The sequence below is a fragment of the Hemiscyllium ocellatum genome, chromosome 28 (genome assembly GCF_020745735.1).
Source record: "Hemiscyllium ocellatum isolate sHemOce1 chromosome 28, sHemOce1.pat.X.cur, whole genome shotgun sequence".
In the NCBI taxonomy this organism is placed as follows: domain Eukaryota; kingdom Metazoa; phylum Chordata; class Chondrichthyes; order Orectolobiformes; family Hemiscylliidae; genus Hemiscyllium; species Hemiscyllium ocellatum.
In genome coordinates this window covers 44,971,791-44,992,604 of record NC_083428.1, presented here as the reverse complement: position 1 = coordinate 44,992,604, position 20,814 = coordinate 44,971,791, and the positions used below count along the sequence as shown (strand labels likewise).

Genomic DNA, 20,814 nt, shown 5'->3' with positions numbered 1-20,814 from the left:
AATCTGTGGCGTTCTATTCAACCTTGAGTCATTGAAAAATGAATCGAAAAAGTCCCCGAACACCTCTCAAGCTGTAACAAACAGCATACAACTTGTGAAGCTGTAACTTTACCTCTAAATGTTGGTCACAAGTATGTTCTAAGCTACTACTAATATAGTTGAAGAATGAAAATAATTTCATTGTAATACTGAATGTCAGCAAAGGCAAAATGCCTCCACCACACTCATTCCAGTCAAAAGACAGAATCCTGGGTACAAGTTGCGTAAACTTAGCTTGTATTTGCTTGAATTTATTTAGACGGTTGAGGAATGATTTATTTAACAGGAAAGAAAAAGTACTTCTTCCAATGGGCAAATCCAAACATGTAAGCATAATCATAAAACTAGAAATGGACTATTTAGATTTAAAACCAAAAAGCACTATTTTAAAAAAAAAGGAATGGATGACATATTTTTCCTTTTTGGACTATAATCTAGAACGGACCTCAATTATTGTCCTGGTATTCCAAACAGTAGAGCTTTGCAAACTTGCAAAAAAACTAGGTGGTGCGCATTTTTAGTTGTGCGCAGAACATTACAGTACAGTACAGTACAGGCCCTTCGGCCCTCGATGACTTGTGGAACCAATCTGTAGCTCATCCAACCTACACTATTCTACGTTCATCCATATGTTTATCCAATGACCATTTAAATTGACGCCCTTATAGTTGACGAATCTACTTCTGTAGAAGGCAGTGCATTCTACGCCCCTACTACTCTGAGTACAGAATCCACCTTTGACATCTGTCCTATATCTTTCACCCCTCAGTTTAAAGCTACATCCCTTCGCGCTAGCTATCACCATCTGAGGAAAAAGGCTCTCACTGTCCACCCTATGTAACCCTCTGATTATCTTGTATGCCTCAATTAAGTTACCTCTCACAATCTTCTTCGCTCCAATGAAAACAGCCTCAATTCCCTCAGCCTTTCCTCGTAAGACCTTCCCTCTATACCAAGCAACATCCTGGTAAATCTCCTCTGAACCCTTTTCAAATCATCCACATCTTTGAGAATGCAACGAGCAGAACTGAATGCAAGACTGCAACTGCAGCCAGAACAGAGTTTTGTACAGCTGCAACATGACCTAATGGCTCGAAAACTCAATCCCTCTACCAATAAAAGCTAATACAACGTATGCCTTCTTAACAATCCTATCAACCATGATGCTTCAACGCAGTGAGGTGGATACTTTAAGATGGAATGGCACCAGGGCCACGGGTTGAAGGAAAACTGTCCGAAAACAGCCCCCAGATTGGTGCAGCTGCAATTTGTTCCAGATTCGAAATGCAAAGCAAACACAGACATCTAGAACCAGCATAAAAAAATGTCTCCCTCTCTCTCCTCTGAGTGAAAACATTTTAAAAAACTAAGAAACTTATAAAGTAACCTAGTATAAAGGAAAGATCAACTACTGAAGCAAAGAACTACTGTGTCTTTATGGAGACAGGTCATCACTACCAAAATCAAAAGGAATTGAGAAGGGCAATTTAATCCACCCTTGGAACTTCAGAATTGTGTTTTTTGGTTTATATTTTATTTCCATTAATATGTGGATGAGTGTGAACGTATTTTGGGTTTTCTAAGGGTATTGTTGAACACTCGGAGTCATAGATTAGTAATTATTTATTTTCTTTGTTAATTGTTACTAGTTAAATCTGTTTACAATAGGGCTATTATCTGTTAATGATGAAAACTAGCATTTGTGCAATACAACAGTCAGTCAGAGAAATTGGTGACCTTGTTTTAAGTGGGCATTCACGCTTTTGTAATGGATTGTGGAATAATCCAGTTCAATTATCAGTGCAATGATGCTACAAAGGGTACTGAATATCTGAAACTTCTGTTATTTCAGCACCTACCCACCCATAAAAGATATAGATGCTTGGTTCAATTGACACCTAAGCCTGAGATCAATAAAATTATTTTTCATGAAGGCTATCACAAGTGGAATCAATACTAGGAATGAAGTTTGAGGCACAGATCAGATAATAACAAATCTTTGGTTAAAGGGCATGAATGGCCTATTCCAGCTTCGTTAATGACTTTCCAAGCAGTAAAGTTTCAACTTCAATTAAAGCAAGGGATAACATGTTAATGTGATACACAGCCTAATTTCCCTCATGCACATTTTGCAGTCTCCCTTACTTGAATGTGATCTTTGTCTACTAGAATTCCTTTCTCTCCTTCTGTCTTTTCTTCTATCGTCGTCTTGTATTTTGGAATCTCCTTGGCTGTCTTTTCGATCATCGTTTTTGCCATTGATAGATGACCTAAATTTGAATCAAATCATTTGAACAAGTCTTATCAACAGATAGATAATGTACATCCTCCCAGTCAATCTACTATGCAAAGGCAAAACACTACTTAATATGCAACACTACCAAATTAATTGTAATTAAAGAGCAATGCCTGAAAGTTCCTGATGTGCATTAAGCTACAAACACTGAGTGAAGACGATGGCAATGTACTTCCCAATTAAAAATTGTACATTCAATTGAGCGTTAGGCAAAACCTTCTGGAATTATTCGACCTTGTGGCATCGGATAGGGATTGGTAGGAGCTGTCAGCATCAATTCTACTCACTCACTTTTTAACATACTGGACTAACTTACTGGGTTGGTCAATTTCTGAACTGTCCTCCTCCATTAATCAGAGCATTCACCGGAACTTTACAGATGCTGCCAGACCTGTTGAGCTTTTCCAGCAATCTCTATTTTTGTATAGAAAAATAGTCCTTTTCAGGTGATGCCTTCGATTGATGACTTCGTTTTCCACTTTTGTTACAGTCAACCACTTGAAACCTCTACATTCAGTAGGAAGCTGTTCAAGTTTACTAACTAGACGTCCTGCAAACTAACAAGTTTGCAGGCAATGTTGCAGATCAGCAGCTCTCAGTCAGACAATGTCACATTACAGGTATTTGAAACAGAAACTATCAATAATGACACTGTTTTCTGCTCAACCTGACTGGATGTGGGTTATTGATCAAGGATTCCTGATGAAGGGCTCTTGCCTGCAAAAATCAAAGCCTGACCTGTTGTGCTTTTCCAGCACTACATTCTCGACTCTGATCTCCAACATCTGCAGTCCTCACTTTCTCCTGGCTATAGTCCATTGTTCACTTGGTATTACGTTTTCAAGAAATTGTTTTGGTTTTTATTTTAAAATAAAAGCAAGTATGTTTAAGTGTGCTACATGTGCACAGTATACATATTCACAGCTATTGAAAGTTATAGATGGAGAGATGCAAGATCTTGCAACAGTTTGAAAACTAGGATGCAAATTTTAACATTCATGCCAGAATTGCCAATATAAAGCATGAAAGTAGAGACTGGTGAGTGGAATTTCTAAAGAGCTTGCTCAGCAACCAGGTACACGCATTTAACTTGACGCGTTGCCTCTAAAACAACAGAAAATTAACTCGGCAAAAACAAAATCTCAGAGCTTTCTAGTCTGTAAGCTAAGTTAGTTACTGAAGATGTTAACAGTGACTTAGAAATCAAGAACCCCTTTATCAGATGAAGAAACAACTGAGATTCTACTTATCTGAACTGCCTTCAAACCAAGTCAAGATGAGGACAATTAAGGATTGGAAATGTAAGGAACTACAACAACCACCTGGAATGAAGTTTCTAGGAATACTTTCTAACTGGACAGTCACAGCTACCCAGCAATCTTATAACAGATAAAAGAAGCACTCGTCAAATATGTTGTTCCTACACAGCATGAGCTCAGAAGTAAATTACATAATCTTACTGAAGGTCACATTAAGCAAACATTGTCAAGTTAAATGGCCTTTGACAGTTGACTAGTCCTTGTAAATACAGTGAAGGAGAAAAGTGAGGAATAACTATCAAAATTTCTGTAGCACGATGCTCTCTGGTAAAACTAGAGTGTAGTCTTCAGGAGGGGCACTTACTTATCTCTTGATTGCTCTCCATCGCTCCCACTTCTTCGGTTGGAACCTTTCTTCACACTTCCCACCTTTTGCTCTGTACGCTTCTTACAGCCAGGTTCAGTTTTGGCCTGCAAATACAAACAGCACATTGCAATTCCATGGAACTGGTGCTTCAATGGATTTTAATTACACATCACTTATATTATTCATGCTCCTAACAGGAACCAATAATCTCTGCAAATTAAATGGCAAATCCAACGTATTACTTGGTCCCCATTTGTCCATGCCATCTCCCTTCCATCTGCCAATATAAATCAGTAATTAGCTGTTCCTGACTTATCGGTGCTTTTCACATGACTTCCTCAGCCCAAAGAGTACATGAGAATGTGTACACCATGTTTTTATTTAAACTGAGATGAAAAGCTCATCTTTGGAATCTTGGCTTTCACTACTTAAGGAATTAATATTGCATTACAATCTTTGCATTCCAGTGTAGGTCAATCACACGAAAACCGTGGATATTTTATTCCAATTACGGAATATGGAAGTTGCAGAATAAAAACAACACCACTGTGGTTTTTAAAACTATATGAATTGAAATCATTTCCATTCTTCAAACAACCATCCATCATGCAATACAGCAACTCAGCAGCGTTGAAGTTCTTGGTTGTTCTCAACTAATTAACACAACACTTAGCTGCTGCTTTATTCCGATGGAGAAGATGCAATGAGCTGGGTGACATACAGGAATTGACCTCTCTGTTTCCAAAGACTAAATTAATAGGAATAGAAGGTCATCCCGCCCCTCAAACCTACTGGACCATATGACCATGATTAAGTGTTTGCGATCTGAACCCCATTCCTGCCTGCCACTATGTTCATCAACTCTCTTTGGAAGCTCTCTTCAAAAAAATCTGCTCATCTCATTCTTTATTATATTCAGCAACTACCTCAACTGCTCTCAATTTCAAAATACAATAACTGTCAGAGGAAATTATTCCTCATTGCTACCTGAAGTGAAAGACTACTTATTTTTCAACTGCGTTCCTCAGTGTCTAAATTTGCCTCAGTGAAGAAACATCCTTGCAGCATCAATCCTGTCAAGCCCCTCTCAGAATTTTAGCTGAGATCACTTCGTGATCTAAATTCCAAGAAGTACAGACCTAACTTGTTCAATATTTTGAGAAGTCCAAACCTTTCAGCCCAGTTAGCAGTATCTAAAATATTCATTTAAGTGTATCCCTTACGCATGGAAACTAAAACCGTATGGAGTACTCTAGATGCAGTCTTTCAAATGAAGGCCAACACTCCATTTATCTTCCTAATTACTTGACGTACTTGCATGCTCATCTTTTAAGATTCATGTATATGCACACTAAGATCACCCTTTATAAGAGTATTCTGCAGTCTCTTTCCATTTTAACAATATTCTTTGATTTAAATGTATTAATACATGAAACCTGAGCATTTTGCTCTGACTACATTTTCTGAATAAAACTTGTTTATCAATCATAGTGACTGGCAATGTTCTGCTAAGTCCAGCTGGAACTACAATACATGTCCAGATGAGGTACTCAAAGCCAAAAAGGAACGGAGTTTCAAAGAAAATATTAAAAACCCTAAGAGATGTGACAATAAAGCTAACTCAATTTAAGGAAGTTAAATCGATGGGATTGGGTTGGCACAGGGAAGAGGAAGTCATGTCTATTATCATAGCGTAAAAAAAAAGTTAACGTCGATTTATATGGATATTGAGCATTTGGTTTGCTCGCCTATAATTTGAACTGTTGAATGAAGATGGCAGAATGAATGGGAATGTAATGAAAAACTGGAGGATGCCTTTCTACTAATCACATTAGTGTACACAGAGACACAGGAACTTCTTGAAAGCTGCACACAACATGGAGTAAATTAAAAATCAAAGTATGCTTGTTAGCTGTTCCCCTTAGTACTTTTTGTTCTCACCAGTTCTACAGTAATGGTTTGTCCATTTAGTTCAGTCTGATTCAGGGCATCGATGCTTCTTATTGCGTCTTCTGGTGTCAACATGGTTATGAATCCATAGCAGCGTGCACCAGGATTACGAGCATCAGTTACTACTTTGGCACAAATCACCTGTACAAAAACAATCAAAGACAGGATGCCCAGATTATATTTTCCAAGGAAATGCGGTGAAATAAAGTCATTTTGGCTGGTTAAATGTTTATCTGCAAGTTAATATTTTACGAAAAGCAAACAATGAAGTTCTTTAAACAGTTGACACAACCAACATAAACAGATATAGCTGCAACCTCAAAGAATAGTGATTGAAGTTTGACAAATATAAAATTTTTATAATGCCATATTAAAGAAAGTTTTCATTTTTAATTTTGCTAGTCTCCCTGTTTAGATTACCTGTAACATTGCTGCACAGTTCTCAATAGCAAAAGCCCCCTCCATTCATTTAACATGACTCATATTTAAGTAAGGAACTTTATGATATCCATAAGAAACAAGTCCAAAGAAATATAAATTAGGCGGATTGACGATGTTAAACTTCCCCATATTGTTTGTGGGTGTGCAGGTTAGGTGGGTTAACTACGGTAAACGTGGGGTTATGGGGATAGGGTAGGATGTTCTTCAGAGAGTCGATGTAAACTTGATGGGCCTCATGGCCTCTATCTCCACTACAGGGATTCTATGATTCTGAGAATCAGTACACAATGCAGTCCTTCAAAATGTTGCCAACAGTATCGGATTACAATCAATCAGTTTTAATTCGAATTGACCATTCAGCTCTCTTCCCTTTTTCAACTGCTATTTCCGTTTCTGGGGATAAGCTTTCTACTAGAAATAACATGCTGAGAGATACTCCTAACAAGTGTATTCTCATACTGCATCCTGTAAGGACTGCAACGGAATGGATTGTTCTCATGAGGCTTCTTTTTGAAATGACACTTCCAACACAAGTCTCCCATTTTTCTTAAGCTAAAACTGCTTCCTCACTGTAACTAATAACTTTCAACAGTGACTGACCTATTTCCCACTTTAACCTCAACTTTCTTCCTAGAACCATGACAGGTTCCCTTTGAATTCACAATCCATGTGCCTCTATATTCAAAGGTTCATCCTTCACCATATTCACAAGTTCCACCATGACGCCAATCTATCTTTCCTCTCCTCCCTTGTTAACATTCCAAAGGCATCCTCGTCTTCATAAGGTCCTTTTCCATACTCTTAACATCCCTCATTCCCTCTCCCACATGGAAGTGTCAAAACTATAACACTTGTTCTTTTATCCTCCTCCTTGACAAAGCTCCTAAACATTTCTTCTAGGTGAAGCAGAAATTTATTTGTACTACTTTCAAACTAATGTACCATAGTCACTACTTGAAATGCAATCAAGGCGGCACAGTGGCTCAGCGGTAAGCACTGCTGCCTCAGTGCCAGGAAGCCAGGTTCGATTCCCACTGTGAGCGATTGTCTGTGTGGACTATGTACATTCTCCCCACGTCTGCATGTGTTTCCTCTGGCTGCTCCAGTTTCCTCCCAGAGTCCAAAGAAATGCAGGTTAAGTCGTCTGGCCATACTAAATTGTCCATAGTGTCCAAGGATGTGTAGACTAGGTGGATTAGCCATTGGAAAGGCAGGTTACAGGAATAGGGTCTGGGTGGGATGTTATTTGGAGAGTCAATGTGAAGATGATGGACAGATTGGCGTGTTTCCACGCTGTACGGATTCTATGTATCCTGCTTTATTTGTACATAGGCGACATTGCAGAAACATGCAATTCAGCCCATCAAGTCTAGTCCACTGATAAGATCACATCTGATCTGAAAACTCAGATAAACAGTGTGATTGCTTTGTACAACACTTCTCGTCAGTCAGCAGGCCTGAGACCTTCTGGTCTCTTGCCATTTCACGAATATTAAGTAAAAACAAGGACAGCTGATGCTGGAAACCAGATTCTAGATTAGAGTGGTGCTGGAAAAGCACAGGTCAGGCAGCATCCAAGAAGCTGGAAAATCGGTGTTTTGGGCAAAAGCCCTTCATCAGGAATTTCACAAATATTGTTGACCTCATGCCCACATTTCGACCCTCTGCCTGCTTCAGCATGACAGTGGTGCTCAATGCAAGCAGGAGGAACAGCACCTTCTTTTCCAATGCAGTACTTCACAGCTTTCGAGCTGAACAATGAGTTCAACACTTCAAACCATGAACTCTGCCCTCCATGGATATCTTTGCTACTCCCCTACGTCTATCTTATTTTCATTTTTTTTGCTTTGTTTTCTCTTTGAGCTGACCTTGATTCTATTATTAACACCTACTCTGGACCAATGCTTCTCCACAGCCATTGCTAAACCTGTTGGTTTTTTATTCCCCTACTTTCATCTCTAATTTAACCCATCCGCTAACATTTGCCAACTTTCATCTTTGCGTCCCCATTCACCTTTCTCCCTCATTCAACAGCATAAAACCTATTATAGAATCGTCACAGCATGGAAACAGGCTATTCGGTCCAAAAACTCTACACCAACTCCCCGAACAGCATCCTACCCAGCCTCGCCCTTCTACCCAATCCTTGTATTTCCATGGCTAATTCACCTAACCCGCACATGCCCGGACACTATAGGTAATTTAGCATGGCTATATGAAGGGCTTTTGCCCGAAACGTCGATTTTGCTGCTCCTCGGACGCTGCCTGAAATGCTGTACTCTTCCGCTAATCCATAATCCAACTAACCGTTGGACTGAGGGTGGAAACTGGAGAACCTGGAGGAAACTATGCAGACAAGGGGAGAATGTGCTCCTTCAATTTTGATGAAGACTCATATTAACCCCTCTCTGTGCATTTGCTGCTCAACCTGGGTCTTTCCATCTTTTCCTATTTTACGTTCAGTTTCTGCAGCACCCTGATTTTGCATTCAACTTTTTCCAGGTAGCCAGCTGCCACTGCTCATCCTCATTGAAACTATACTACTGAAAGAGTAGTGTTTACTAAATTACAAATTTTAAGCTTAAGCTATCTTTGAATAAATATTTTATACAGCTACAGTGACACATCTTTGCTCATTTCCATCTCATTTGGATATTTCAGCTCAAATGGATTGTATGTAGTTAGATATCATTAAGTATATCTGGCACCACTTTGTATGGAACAAGCTACCAAAAAAACACTAACTTCTGCATGAAAAAGTTGCCTCTTAGGTTTATTTTAAATCTTTCCCCTCTCACCTTGAACCTGTATTCTCTCGTTTTGGACTTCCCCCACCCAGGGAAGAGACCTTGTCTATTTATCATATCCATGCAGTCATGACTTTCTAAACCTCTTTAAGGTCACACATCAGATTCCAAAGCTCCAGGGAAAACCCCAGAGCCTATTCAGCCTCTCCCTATAGCTCAAACCCTCCAACATTGGCACCATCCTTGAAAGGGTTCAGAAAAGATTTACAAGTTTCACAACATCCTTCCTACAGCAGGGAGACCAAAATTGTACACAGTATTCCAGAAGTGGCCGAACCAATGCTCTGTACAGCTACAACATGACCTTCCAACTCAATGCACTGACCAATAAAGACAAGCATACCAAATGTCTTTTTCACTACCTTTTCTACCTGAGAGTCCACTTCCAAGGAGCTATGAATCTATACTCCAAGGTCAGCAACACTCCCCAGGATCTTACCATTAAATGTCTAGTCCAGACCTGACTTGCCTTACAAAACGCTGCACCTCATATTTATCTAAATGAGGCTTCATCTGCCACTCCTCGGCCCATTGGCCCATCTGATCAAGATCCCGTTGTACTCTAAGATAACTTTCTTCACTATCCACTACACTTTCAATTTTGGTGTGATCAGCAAACTTACCAATCATACCTCCTACGCTCATAACCAAATCATTTACACATATGACAAAAGATAGTGGACCCAGTCTGAAAAGCAACCCTCCTGCATCATCCTCTATCTTCTACCTTTGAACCAAAACTGTATCCAACGAGCTATTTCTCCCTCTATTCCATGTGATCTAACCTTGCTAACCAGTCTACCATGAGGAACTTTGTCAAACACCTTACTGAAGTCCATATCTATCGCGTCCACTGCTTTGTCTGCATGAAACCTCTCCGTTGCTCCTTCAAAAAATTCAAGTCAGTGTACATTCAAATACATGTAAACCCTGTCCCTCCGGATTCCCTCCGACAACTTACCCATCACCGATGTCAGGTTTACTAGTCTATAGCTCCCTGGCTTTTCCTTACCATTTTTCTTAAAATAGTAGCACCATGTTAGCCAACCTCCAGTATTCGCCACCTCACGAGTCGCTATCCATAATACAAGCAATTGGGTCATAGCCAACATTTATGCCTCAACTAATATCACCATCAGAATGTTTTGTCATTTGTCAAATCTTGTTAACTGATTGCAACATGTAACAATAACTCAATTTTAAAAGGGTATATTTAATTTGCATAATCCGTGAAGAGTTAATAAAGCAGGGACCAATTGGTGCGTTCTAAAAACAAAAAAATTCCAGCAAAGGAACAGGCCCTTCAGCCCTCCAAGTCTGTGCCGAGCCAGATCTTCTGTCTAAACCTGCCGCCTATTCTCCAAAGATCTGTAAGTCTCTTCTCCCTGACCATTCATGTATCTGTCTAGATATATCTTAAATGACGCTATTGTGCTCGTCTCTACAATCGCTACTGGCAACACGTTCCAGGCACCCACCACCATCTGCATAAAGAAATTTCCACACACATCTCCCTTAAACTTTTCTCTTCTCACCTTGAACTAGTGACCCCTAGTAATTGAGTCCCCCACTCTGGGAAAAAAGCTTCTTGCTATCCACCCTGTCTGTACCTCTCATGATTTTGTAGACCTCAATCAGGTACCCCTTAACCTCCATCTTTCAAATGACAATAATCCTAACCTACTCAACCTCTCTTCATAGCTAATGCCCTCCCATTCCAGGCAACATCCTGGTGAACCACCTCCGCACTCTCTCCAAAGCATCCACATTCTTTTGGTAATGCGGCAACCAGAACTGTACACAGTATTGCAAATGTGGCCGAACCAGTCTTATATAACTAACATGACCTGCCAACTCTTGTACTCAGTACCCTGTCCGATGAAGGAAAGCATGCTGTATACCTTCTTGACCACTCCATCAACCTGCGTTGCCATCTTCATAGTACAATGGACCTGAACACCCAGGTCTCTGTATATCAACTTTCTCCAGGGCTTTTCCATTTACAGTTTAGTTCGTTCTTGAATTGGATCTTCCAAAATGCATCGCTTCGCATTTGCCCGGATTAAACTCAGTCTTCCACTTTTCTGCTCAACTCTCCAATCCATTTATATTCTGCGGCATTCTCTGACAGTCCCCTTCATTATCTGCTATGCCACCAATCTTAGTGTCATCTGCAAATTTGTTAATCAGACGACCTAAACCTTACTCCAGATCATTTCTGTATATCACAAACAAAAGTGGTCCCAACACGGATCCCTGTGGAGCACCACTGGTCTCAGTTCTCCATTTTGAGAAACTCCCTTCCACTGCTACTCTGTCTCCTGCTGTTCAGCCAGTTCTCTATTCATCTGCTAGTACACCCTGGACTCCATGTGACTTCACTTTCTCCATCAGCCTGCCATGTGGAACCTCACCAAACACCTTACTGAAGTCCATGTATATGACATCTAGTGCCCTTCATCGATTAACAGTCACTTCTGCAAAGAATTCTATTAAATTGGTAAGACATGACCTTCCTTGCACAAAACCATGCTGCCTCTCACTGATGAGCCCATTTTCTTCCAAATGCAAATTGATCCTACCCCTCTATCTTTCCCAGCAGTTGCCCCTCCAGTGATGGTCTATAATTATCTAGGTTATCCCTGCTACCCTTCTTAAACAAGGAGGCAACACTAGCAATTCTGCATGCCTCCCAGACCTCACCTATATACAAGAATGTTGCAAAGATATCTGTTAAGGCCCCAAATATTTCCTCTCTCGCTTCCCCCAGTTCAAGTCTTCCAAGAGACAATATTCACAGCTGCCCTGAGAGTTCTAACAGGTAACAGAATTCCAATCAAGGGCAGTCGTCATACCAGGCAAAATAGGAAGCTGCAACAAACACAAAACATCTCTAACCTTTCCAAATCAAGTGGGATTACTTTGAACATATGGAAGGCAGAAAATAACAAGACATAAAAGTATCCAACAGTTTGTGGATCACTTTGAGGCATCTTGAGAATGCACTAAAGACTATGCAATTACAAGTTCTTCCAGCCCACACACTTCCCAATAATAAGATTAAGACACCTTCTCACCTTGCCATATTTACTGAAGAGGTTCTTCAAGTCAGTTGCTCTGGTTATGGAGGACAGGCCACTCACCCAAAGGTTCTTTGATATATCCAAAGCTCTTCCTAAATTGCAGGATAATTCTCATTAACAACTACTTAGCAAGGAAATATGATACAAGAAATACAAAACATTAAGGAAACAAAACTGGCATTTTCACTCATATGTCAAAATATTTGTACAGAAACTGTAATACTTTTTTTTCCTTTGCATCATTCACAGGATGAGGGCATTGCTGGCTAGGCCAGCATTTTTTGCCCATCCCTAATCGCTCAGAGGACTGTTTAGAGTTAACCACATTTATGAGGGTTTGGGGTCACATGTAGGCCAGACAATCGACAATCGAGTTCATGGACTCTTAATTCCAGATATTTACTGAAATCAAATTCCACTATCTGCCATGGCGGGATTCAAACCCAGGCCCCTGGGTCTCTGAATTAACAGTCCTTAAATAATACCACTAGGCCACTGTCTCCCCTGTTGAGATGTTTGCTCCTTCCAACTACATCAACTTCTGAACCAAACAAATCTAAGATAGGCAATCTGGGGAAGGAATCTACGATAATGTTAAACATCCATTCAAACAGATATAACCCTACATTGAATGATGTGCTTTAATTACCCAGTCTAGGGCACCTGAACTACATCCAGAGCTTCAAATCCATCAACATCATCAAACTCCATGGTGTGGGGAAAATGGAAGCATGGCCCAGACCTAAAATTCATCACCTATGAATTATAGAATCATAGAATATTAATGTGCAAGAGGAGGCCATTCGACCCATCATGGCTGGTCCAGCTCCCCACAGATCTATCCAGTTAGTCGCATTCTCCACTCCCATCTTTGCAGCCCTCGTTATTTATCCAGCTCTCCTTTCAAATCTATGGAACTCGGCTCCAGCACTCTCCCAAAATTCTGTTCAAAAAAACTGCTGCAGTAATACAGATTGAAGTACCACCATTAAGGAAAAAGGCATAAAATTACAAAAATATTAACAGATTGAATAAATGGTCTAAAGTGGTAACTGGATTTAAATTCAGGGAAAATGCAAGGTCACTACTTCAGTCCAGCATATAACAAAGTATTCTCCATTGTATGAGGGAGATGGTGTCCTTGTTCAATGCCAGATTAATAATCCACAGGCCCAGACTCATTTTTTATAGACATTGATTCAAGTCTCAACATGGAAGTTGGCAGAATTTAAATTCAATTAATGTAGAATTGAAAGCTACTATCAATAATGGTGACCATGATCTACAACTCTCAAAAACCCATGTGGAAGTGAAGTGATATCACATTATTAATTAGGAAATCAGCTACTTCAGTAAGGAGGGAGGATACCTTGGAAGGGTCATCAAATGAGGTTTTGTGGTAGAGCTTAGGAATAACAAGGGACAGGTTGTGGTGTGTTAAATGAGTGCTTCACAACTGCATTCACTCGGCAGGAGGAGGAAACAAGTAGTGTATTTGAGATTCAGAAAGTGAGAAGGTATTGGAGGTTTGGTTGGATTTCAATGCGGACAAATCCCCAGATCTGGTTAAATTGTATCCCAAACTGCGGGGGCAGACAAAGGAGGAAAGTACAGGGGCAGGACCCTGACCTGAATTTTTATATCATCCGTGGCCACAAGCGAGGTGACTGAAGACTCAAGAACTGATTCCAACTTACAAGGGTGGTCGAGATAAACAAGGAAACTTTAGACCAGCGGGTTCAACATCAGTGGTGGGAAACTACTGGAGAAAAGAGAGGTTTATAAAATCTTGATGGACATAGATAAAATAAATAGCAAAGGTCTTTTCCCCAGGGTAGGGCAGTCCAAAACCAGAGGGCATAATTTTAAGGTGAGAGGAGAAAGATTCAATAAGGGACCAGAGAGGCAGCGTTTTCATAGACAAGGTGATATGAAAGAGGAATGAACTGCCAGAGGGAAGTGGCAGATGCAGGTACAGTTACAACTTTTAGAAGGCATTTGGACAGTTACATGAACAAAGAACAATACAGCACAACAATAGGTTCTTCAGCCCTCCAAGCTGAATATTAGTGGAAACAAGTCAGTGTCACAGTTATACAAAGTTAGACCATAGATGGAGTCAGAGATCAGGAGGTCATTTAGAGAAGTGGCCTAAATATATCACTTCCAAGAAAGCATGTGACCTAAGTGCCTAGCCAGATAATCAGACAAACGAGCTTGAAATGTTAATTTTTTTCTCTGCGCACAAATGCGGCCAGACCTGGTAAGGTTCTCAAGCACTGTTTTTGTTTCAGATTTCAGCATCCGCAGTTCTTTGTTTTATTTATATACCTGTGGAAATCATTGATAATGCATTTTCACGATTACAATTATGACATACAGAAAACAAATAACATTGAATACCAGTAGTTCAGGTTGATTTCAGACCAAAAAAAAATCAGGTTTCAACTTCATGCTAGCAGAAAAGCAGTTACACCCCAGCAAAAGTGCAAGTTGGTTTGAGAAGTCTCCAAGCTGTGGGAGTCTGTATGCAAGTTTTCAAGCTGTCAGAACTGAAAAGGGATTGAGGGCACCAGAATTGGCAAGAAACATGTTGCAGCAGTTCAAATAGGAAAACTGAAAAGTTGGGTCAACAAATAAATTATTCAGAGAGGTAAAAACAATGACTGCAGATGTTGGAAACCAGATTCTGGATCAGTGGTGCTGGAAGAGCACAGCAGTACAGACAGCATCCAAAGTGCAGCGAAATCGACGTTTCGGGCAAAAGCCCTTCATCAGGAATGCTCTTCCAGCACCACTGATCCAAATAAAATATTCAGCTAAGAGTTATATTTTTCTGGGATTAAATATTTGCAAAGAATATTGGTGAAAAACTAGTTGAATATTTCTTGTTGCAGTTTTGGATAAGATCTTTTCAAACTGACTTTTCTGAGGATTCCAGAGTAATAAATGCACATTCTTGGGTTTAAAATATCTTTGCAGTCTTGTGTGACTATTTTCGTGTTTAATCAGCATGGTAACCAATTGCAAGATTAAAACTTTTGATCAAGTCCAGTTTTATTCTGGAATCTGAGTGGTCTCATAATACCATCAGCTAGAATCATAAAACCTTTAGATTGTATTTGTGGTTTATGACTTACCTTTCTCTTGATTTGTCACATTCTTAGAATCGTTTGCATCCTCAGAGCTAAAGACACAAATTTGGATTTTGTTAGATATTCAAAACTAATAAATAGCTTCAAGAAAGTTATGTAGCATCAACATTTCCATTCAACCTATGAAGATAATATTCCAATACCTACCCAGTATTCTAGCTACAAACAGCTCTACATCAGTGTGAATGAAACACTTACTAACATGCGATTTTCAGAAGCGAACATCAATGATACTTCAGACCCAGCTAGAAACTATAAAGAATCACCTCAATTATATTTTGTTATCATCACTGACGAGCGTACACAGAGCAAAATCCCCATTTGAAAGCAATCTTTGCAGGTTGGAGGAGAGTGCAAAGAATAAACAAAAGCAGCCTCTATTGGTACAGGGAAAAGATATAATAGCTTTTAAATAAAAATAAATCAGGTTTAAAATTACCACCACTGTGCAGGGCAGTTCATGAGGCAAGTTTACTGGAATCATCTTAGCATGAATGAAAATCTTGTCTAAAACTAAGAAACAACAAACCTCTTCTGATCACTGCCCTCTACAATCGAAGGTTCATTCTTAGCCTCTTTGTCAGAACCTTCATCTTCTGGTTGCACTGCACTGTCTTTGCATTCCGCAGGTCCAGGTTGTGGTTCTTCCACAAGTTGCTCAGCCTCCGACTGTCCAGTCTCATGCTCCTGCTGGGAACTTTCCATCTTGCTCATGCTTTCAGTTGCATCCATCTTCTCAGTGTCCAACATTTCCTTGGTAGGTTGTTTATAGTCATCCATCTTGGGTCCTTCCACATGCATTGTACTATCTACGTCCAACGTATTGTCCTCCACTAGACCCCTGGTTAGGGTTGCATTTTCCTCTTCTTTCTGATAGGCATCCATATCAACCATATATTGCATCAATAGCTGTGGATCTTCAGGGGGTTTCTCCTCTGTGGAAACTGAACTACAAGCTTCCCCCGAATTCTCAGCTACTTTCTCCTTTTCTATGGGATTAATGGAATAGAACAGCACAAGGTTTAATTACAACATATAAAGCAAGTATACATGTGGAGCTACTATGTTCCCCTACCCTCGAGTCCATTCGGAGATTGGAAAACTGAGGGAATAGCAAAGATACTGATCAAGTAATTGTTATTCCTTTCTATTTATCCATCCATAATGCCACAAAGCAACTTGACATTTGCTCCAGATGTCAACACAAGTGCTTCAAATGGCTCAGAAACATTCATTCAATCCCTCTCGGCTAAAATGGAATGCCTGGATTGAGATTCCAGAGATTCAACATTTTAACTCCTCATATATCCAACTATGCTGACATTTTTGTTATGAAACAAATGATTCTCCAATATATATCTAGTGTAACAGGCATGTCAGCATTTTACAATTGCAGTTTACCTGTTCCAACTCTTCAGTTCTTCAATAGAGCATTTGTGTTAGTACCACATGCACACAAAATACAAAGATTTAATTTCAAACTACATCATTTCCTTACCATCTTATGCAACACCACCCCTCCAATAACTTGGTAACAAATTAGTTCACTGTTTTATAAGATTTCTCAAGATATTATTACCCATTTCAGTATGGATTCTGTAGCTTTGCATACTTACATATATCATCAAATCTGTAACTGAAAGCACAATTGGTCAAGTGTTGAAATTGCTCTGGTACTGAAGATTACAATCTAGATAAACCATGGCTGAAGCATGATCACCACAAATAGTTTCCTCCCCTAGCAGTCAGCCCACAGTCGAAGTTGAACCATTAGTATGAACTTCTGTCCCTCAGAGTCAAGGTACCAATTTTGTTTTTCTCACTCCAGCCGCCATAAAATTTCTTAACCAGGTATTTTCTGTTTACACTTCTGCTTCTAGTTTTGATCACATCCTGAGGAAAGCACAGAAAAGCAGTTCTGATGCTAGAAGTAGCCAAAACTCGCTACTTCTCTGTGGGGTAGCCCTCTTTCCTCTGAGTCAAGAGATTCTGAATTCAAGTCTGACTCCAGAAACTGGAGCACATAATCCAGTCTGAAGCTTCTTTGTCATCCTGAGAGTGTGCTGAATGGTTGGAAGGTGACATTAAACAATGGCTCCATTTGCCATCTCAGAGGGAATTAAGTATCATGTCACTACTTGTTAAATAATAAACAACATCAAACAAATTATCTGGAGTACAGGACACCTGACAATTTTGGTTAACATTTTCTTATCCCTCAGAGTTAGAGCAGAGGGAACTTTATTACAGTTAACCTTTCCATAACTTTGATGGAGTAGGAAGTCTAACAAAATAAGCTTAATAATTCGAGTCTAAGGCATTAGTTGTACATTTCAGAGACATCAGGAGAGGCCAACGAGTGGAATGGGTAACTTGCCACATGTGCAGAGTACTGGATGCTATCAGTGTCCGAGATGACCACATATGCAAGAAGTGCTCCCAATTGCAGAAGCTGGAACTCCGGGATTTGGAGCTTGAACCATGTTTGGAGACACTGTATTACATTGTGAGGCTGAGTGTTACATGGATAGCATGTAACTGAGTGGTCACACCACAGTTCAAGAGTCCAGAGGAAAGGAGGGAATGGGTGACCAGACAGTCCAGAAAGATCAGGCAGATAGTGCAGAAGTCACTAACTGGTATTCAATTTTGGAAGCTGGTGAGGATGCTGGTACCTTGGAGGAGCACAGCGAGAACAAGATTCAGCACCACAATATGAGTGAGACACTGGGTGTGGTGGTGGTTTCGGGGGTGATCATAGAAAGAAGAAAAGAGCAATTAGTGATCAGGCATTCTTTAATTGGGGAGCTGACACGTGTTCCAACAGCTGAAGACTCCAGGACAGTGCATTGCCTTTCTGGGGCCAGGGTAAGGGATGTCACTGAACAACTGCATTGCATCCTGAAAGGGGAGGGTGATGCATAACAGGTCATGGTACATGCTGATACCAACAACATGGGCAAAATGAGGAATGGGGGTCATGCATCAAAAATGCAGAGAGTTAAGAAGGACCTCAATGGTGATAATCTCTGCATTACTCCTGGTGCCATGTGCTAACAAGTAGAGGAATAGGGAAATAGGGCAGATGAATGCATGGCTCAAGTGTTGGTGCAAGTGGGAGACTTTTAGGTTCCTGGATCACTGGGACAGTTTTTGGAGAGGATGGTACATGTACAATGGGCTGGTCTGCACCTAAATTATATTGGGACCAGCATCTTTGCAGCCAAGTTTACTAGTGTTGTTGGGAGGAGTTTACCAGTCTGGTAGGGGGAGGGGACACAGAATATTGATGAATAGAGACATCATGCTACAGTAAAGGAAGTCACAATGAGTTCAGCTATGTTGAGTGTTAAGAAAGCCAGGCAAGGCCAGACAGTCTTTCCTTTAACGCTGCGAGCGTAATAGGTAAGACTTGAGTTAATGGCATGGATTGACATTTAAAAGCATGATATTATTGCTATTAGAGAAACATGGTTGAGGGAAGGCCAGGACTGAAAACTCAACATTCTGGGCTACAGCATCTTTAGAAGAGAAAGAGAGTGTAAGAAGGGACTGCTGCACTATTAATTAAGTCAATTACTGCAAGGTGAGATGATATAGGATCTCTAGTGTGGAAGTAGCCATTCAATTCATTGAGTACACACCAACCCTCTGAAGACCATCTCACCCAGACCCACACCCCTCCCTATTTCTATAATCCTGTGTTTCCCATGGCTAATCCACCTATTCAGTATATCTTTGGATTGTGGGAGGATACCTCATGCAGACACAGGGAGAATGTATCAATTCCACACAGATGCCTGAGGATGGAATCAAATCTATGTCCCTGGCACTGTGAGGCAGCAGTGCTAACCACAAAGCCACCTTGCCGCCCTTAGAAGGATCCTGAAATGAGACTTTGTGGGTCAAATTTAGCAATGTTAAGGGGGCAGCTACTTGACTGGGAGTGCATTAGAGGCCCCCAAAGAATCAGTGGGATGTAGAGGAGCAAATATATAAGCAGGTTAACTGAACTGGCCATGCTAATTTGCCCATAGTGTTAGGTACATTAGTCAGGGGGAATGGGTCGGGGTGGGTTACTCTCCGGAGGGTTGGTGTGGACTTGCTGGGCCAAAGGGTCTGTTTCCACACTGTGGGGAATCTGATCAGTTCGCAAAAATATGTATAAGTAATGAACAGGTAATTATACCAGGAGAATTCAACTTTCCCAACATAAATTGGGACAGTCACAGTCATAGGGTCCTACAGCACAGAGACAGGCCCTTTGGCCCAAACTGGGCCATGCCAACCAAAATGTCCACCCATCCCAACCCCATTTCTCTGCACTTGGCCCATATCCATGCATTTGTTCAAATGCTTTTTAAATGTTGTTAATGTACCACTTCAAACACTTCCAATGGCAGCCCATTCCATATGCGTACTACTTCGTGTAAAAAAAAAGTGCTCCTTAGGCTCCCTTTTATTCTTTCCCCTCTAACTTTAAAATGACGCCCTCTCATCTTCAATTCCTAATCCTGGGAAAAAGACTAAGAGCATTCACCCTATTCACGCCTCTTATGATCTTATACACTAAGGTGCCCCCTCAGTCTCCTGTGCTCTAAAGAAAAAAGTCCTGGCTTGTCCAACCTCTCTGTATAACTCAGACCTTTGCGTCCCGGCAACATACTTGTAAATTTCTTCTGCACTCTCTCCAGTTTAATGACATCCTTCCTATAGCAAGGTGACCAAAACTGAACACAACACTCCAAGTGCAGCCTCACCAATACCCTGTAGACATAACTTTTCAACTTCTGTACTCAGTGTCATGACTTTTGAAGGCCAGTGTGCCAACAGCCTTTTGAATTGCCCTGTCTACCTGTGACTCCACTTTCAGAGAGGCGTGCATCTGAACTCCAAGGTCCCTCTGTTCTACTACACTCCTTAAAGCCCTATCATTGACCACGAAACTCCTACCTTGATTTGACTTTCCAACATGCCAGACCTCAGTGTTAAGGGTTTAGAGGGGGTGGATTTCTTGAAACATGTCCAGGGCAGTTTTTTGTATCAATCTACAGAAGACCCAACAAGGAATGGTACAGAGCAGGATCTGGCTCTGGGGAATCAAGATGAACAAGTGTTCAATGTGGCAGTGGGGGAACATTTTAGCAATGGCGATCACAACACAAAACAGTTCAAATTTACTCTGAACAAGGAAAAGGATCGCTTGCAAAAGTTTTGGACTGGGGGAAAGCAGATATCATTAAAATAAAGCCGGATCTGGCCACAGTGGACTGGGAACAGCTCCTTGCAGGTAAGTCTACAGCACAGCAATGCAGGACATCCATAAAAGAGTTGGGGAGAGGTCCAACATGGAGGAGCAAGAAGTTCAAGAACCATGGATGCCTAGGACAATTCAGGATTGGATGAGGAAGAGGAGT

At 40.6% G+C, this 20,814-nt stretch overlaps 1 protein-coding gene across 1 annotated transcript in view; it reads right to left on the bottom strand.

Moving 5' to 3' along the window:
- The window catches only part of LOC132829244 (scaffold attachment factor B1-like), a 115,756-nt gene that overhangs the window by 39,913 nt on the left and 55,029 nt on the right, over positions 1-20,814 (bottom strand). Inside the window, exons 7-12 of the mRNA XM_060846615.1 lie at positions 15,927-16,386; positions 15,383-15,429; positions 12,237-12,334; positions 5,903-6,052; positions 3,959-4,065; positions 2,185-2,309 (exon numbers count right to left, since the gene is read on the bottom strand). Coding sequence (XP_060702598.1) covers positions 2,185-2,309; positions 3,959-4,065; positions 5,903-6,052; positions 12,237-12,334; positions 15,383-15,429; positions 15,927-16,386 — 987 coding nt within the window. The remainder of the gene's footprint in view (positions 1-2,184; positions 2,310-3,958; positions 4,066-5,902; positions 6,053-12,236; positions 12,335-15,382; positions 15,430-15,926; positions 16,387-20,814) is intronic.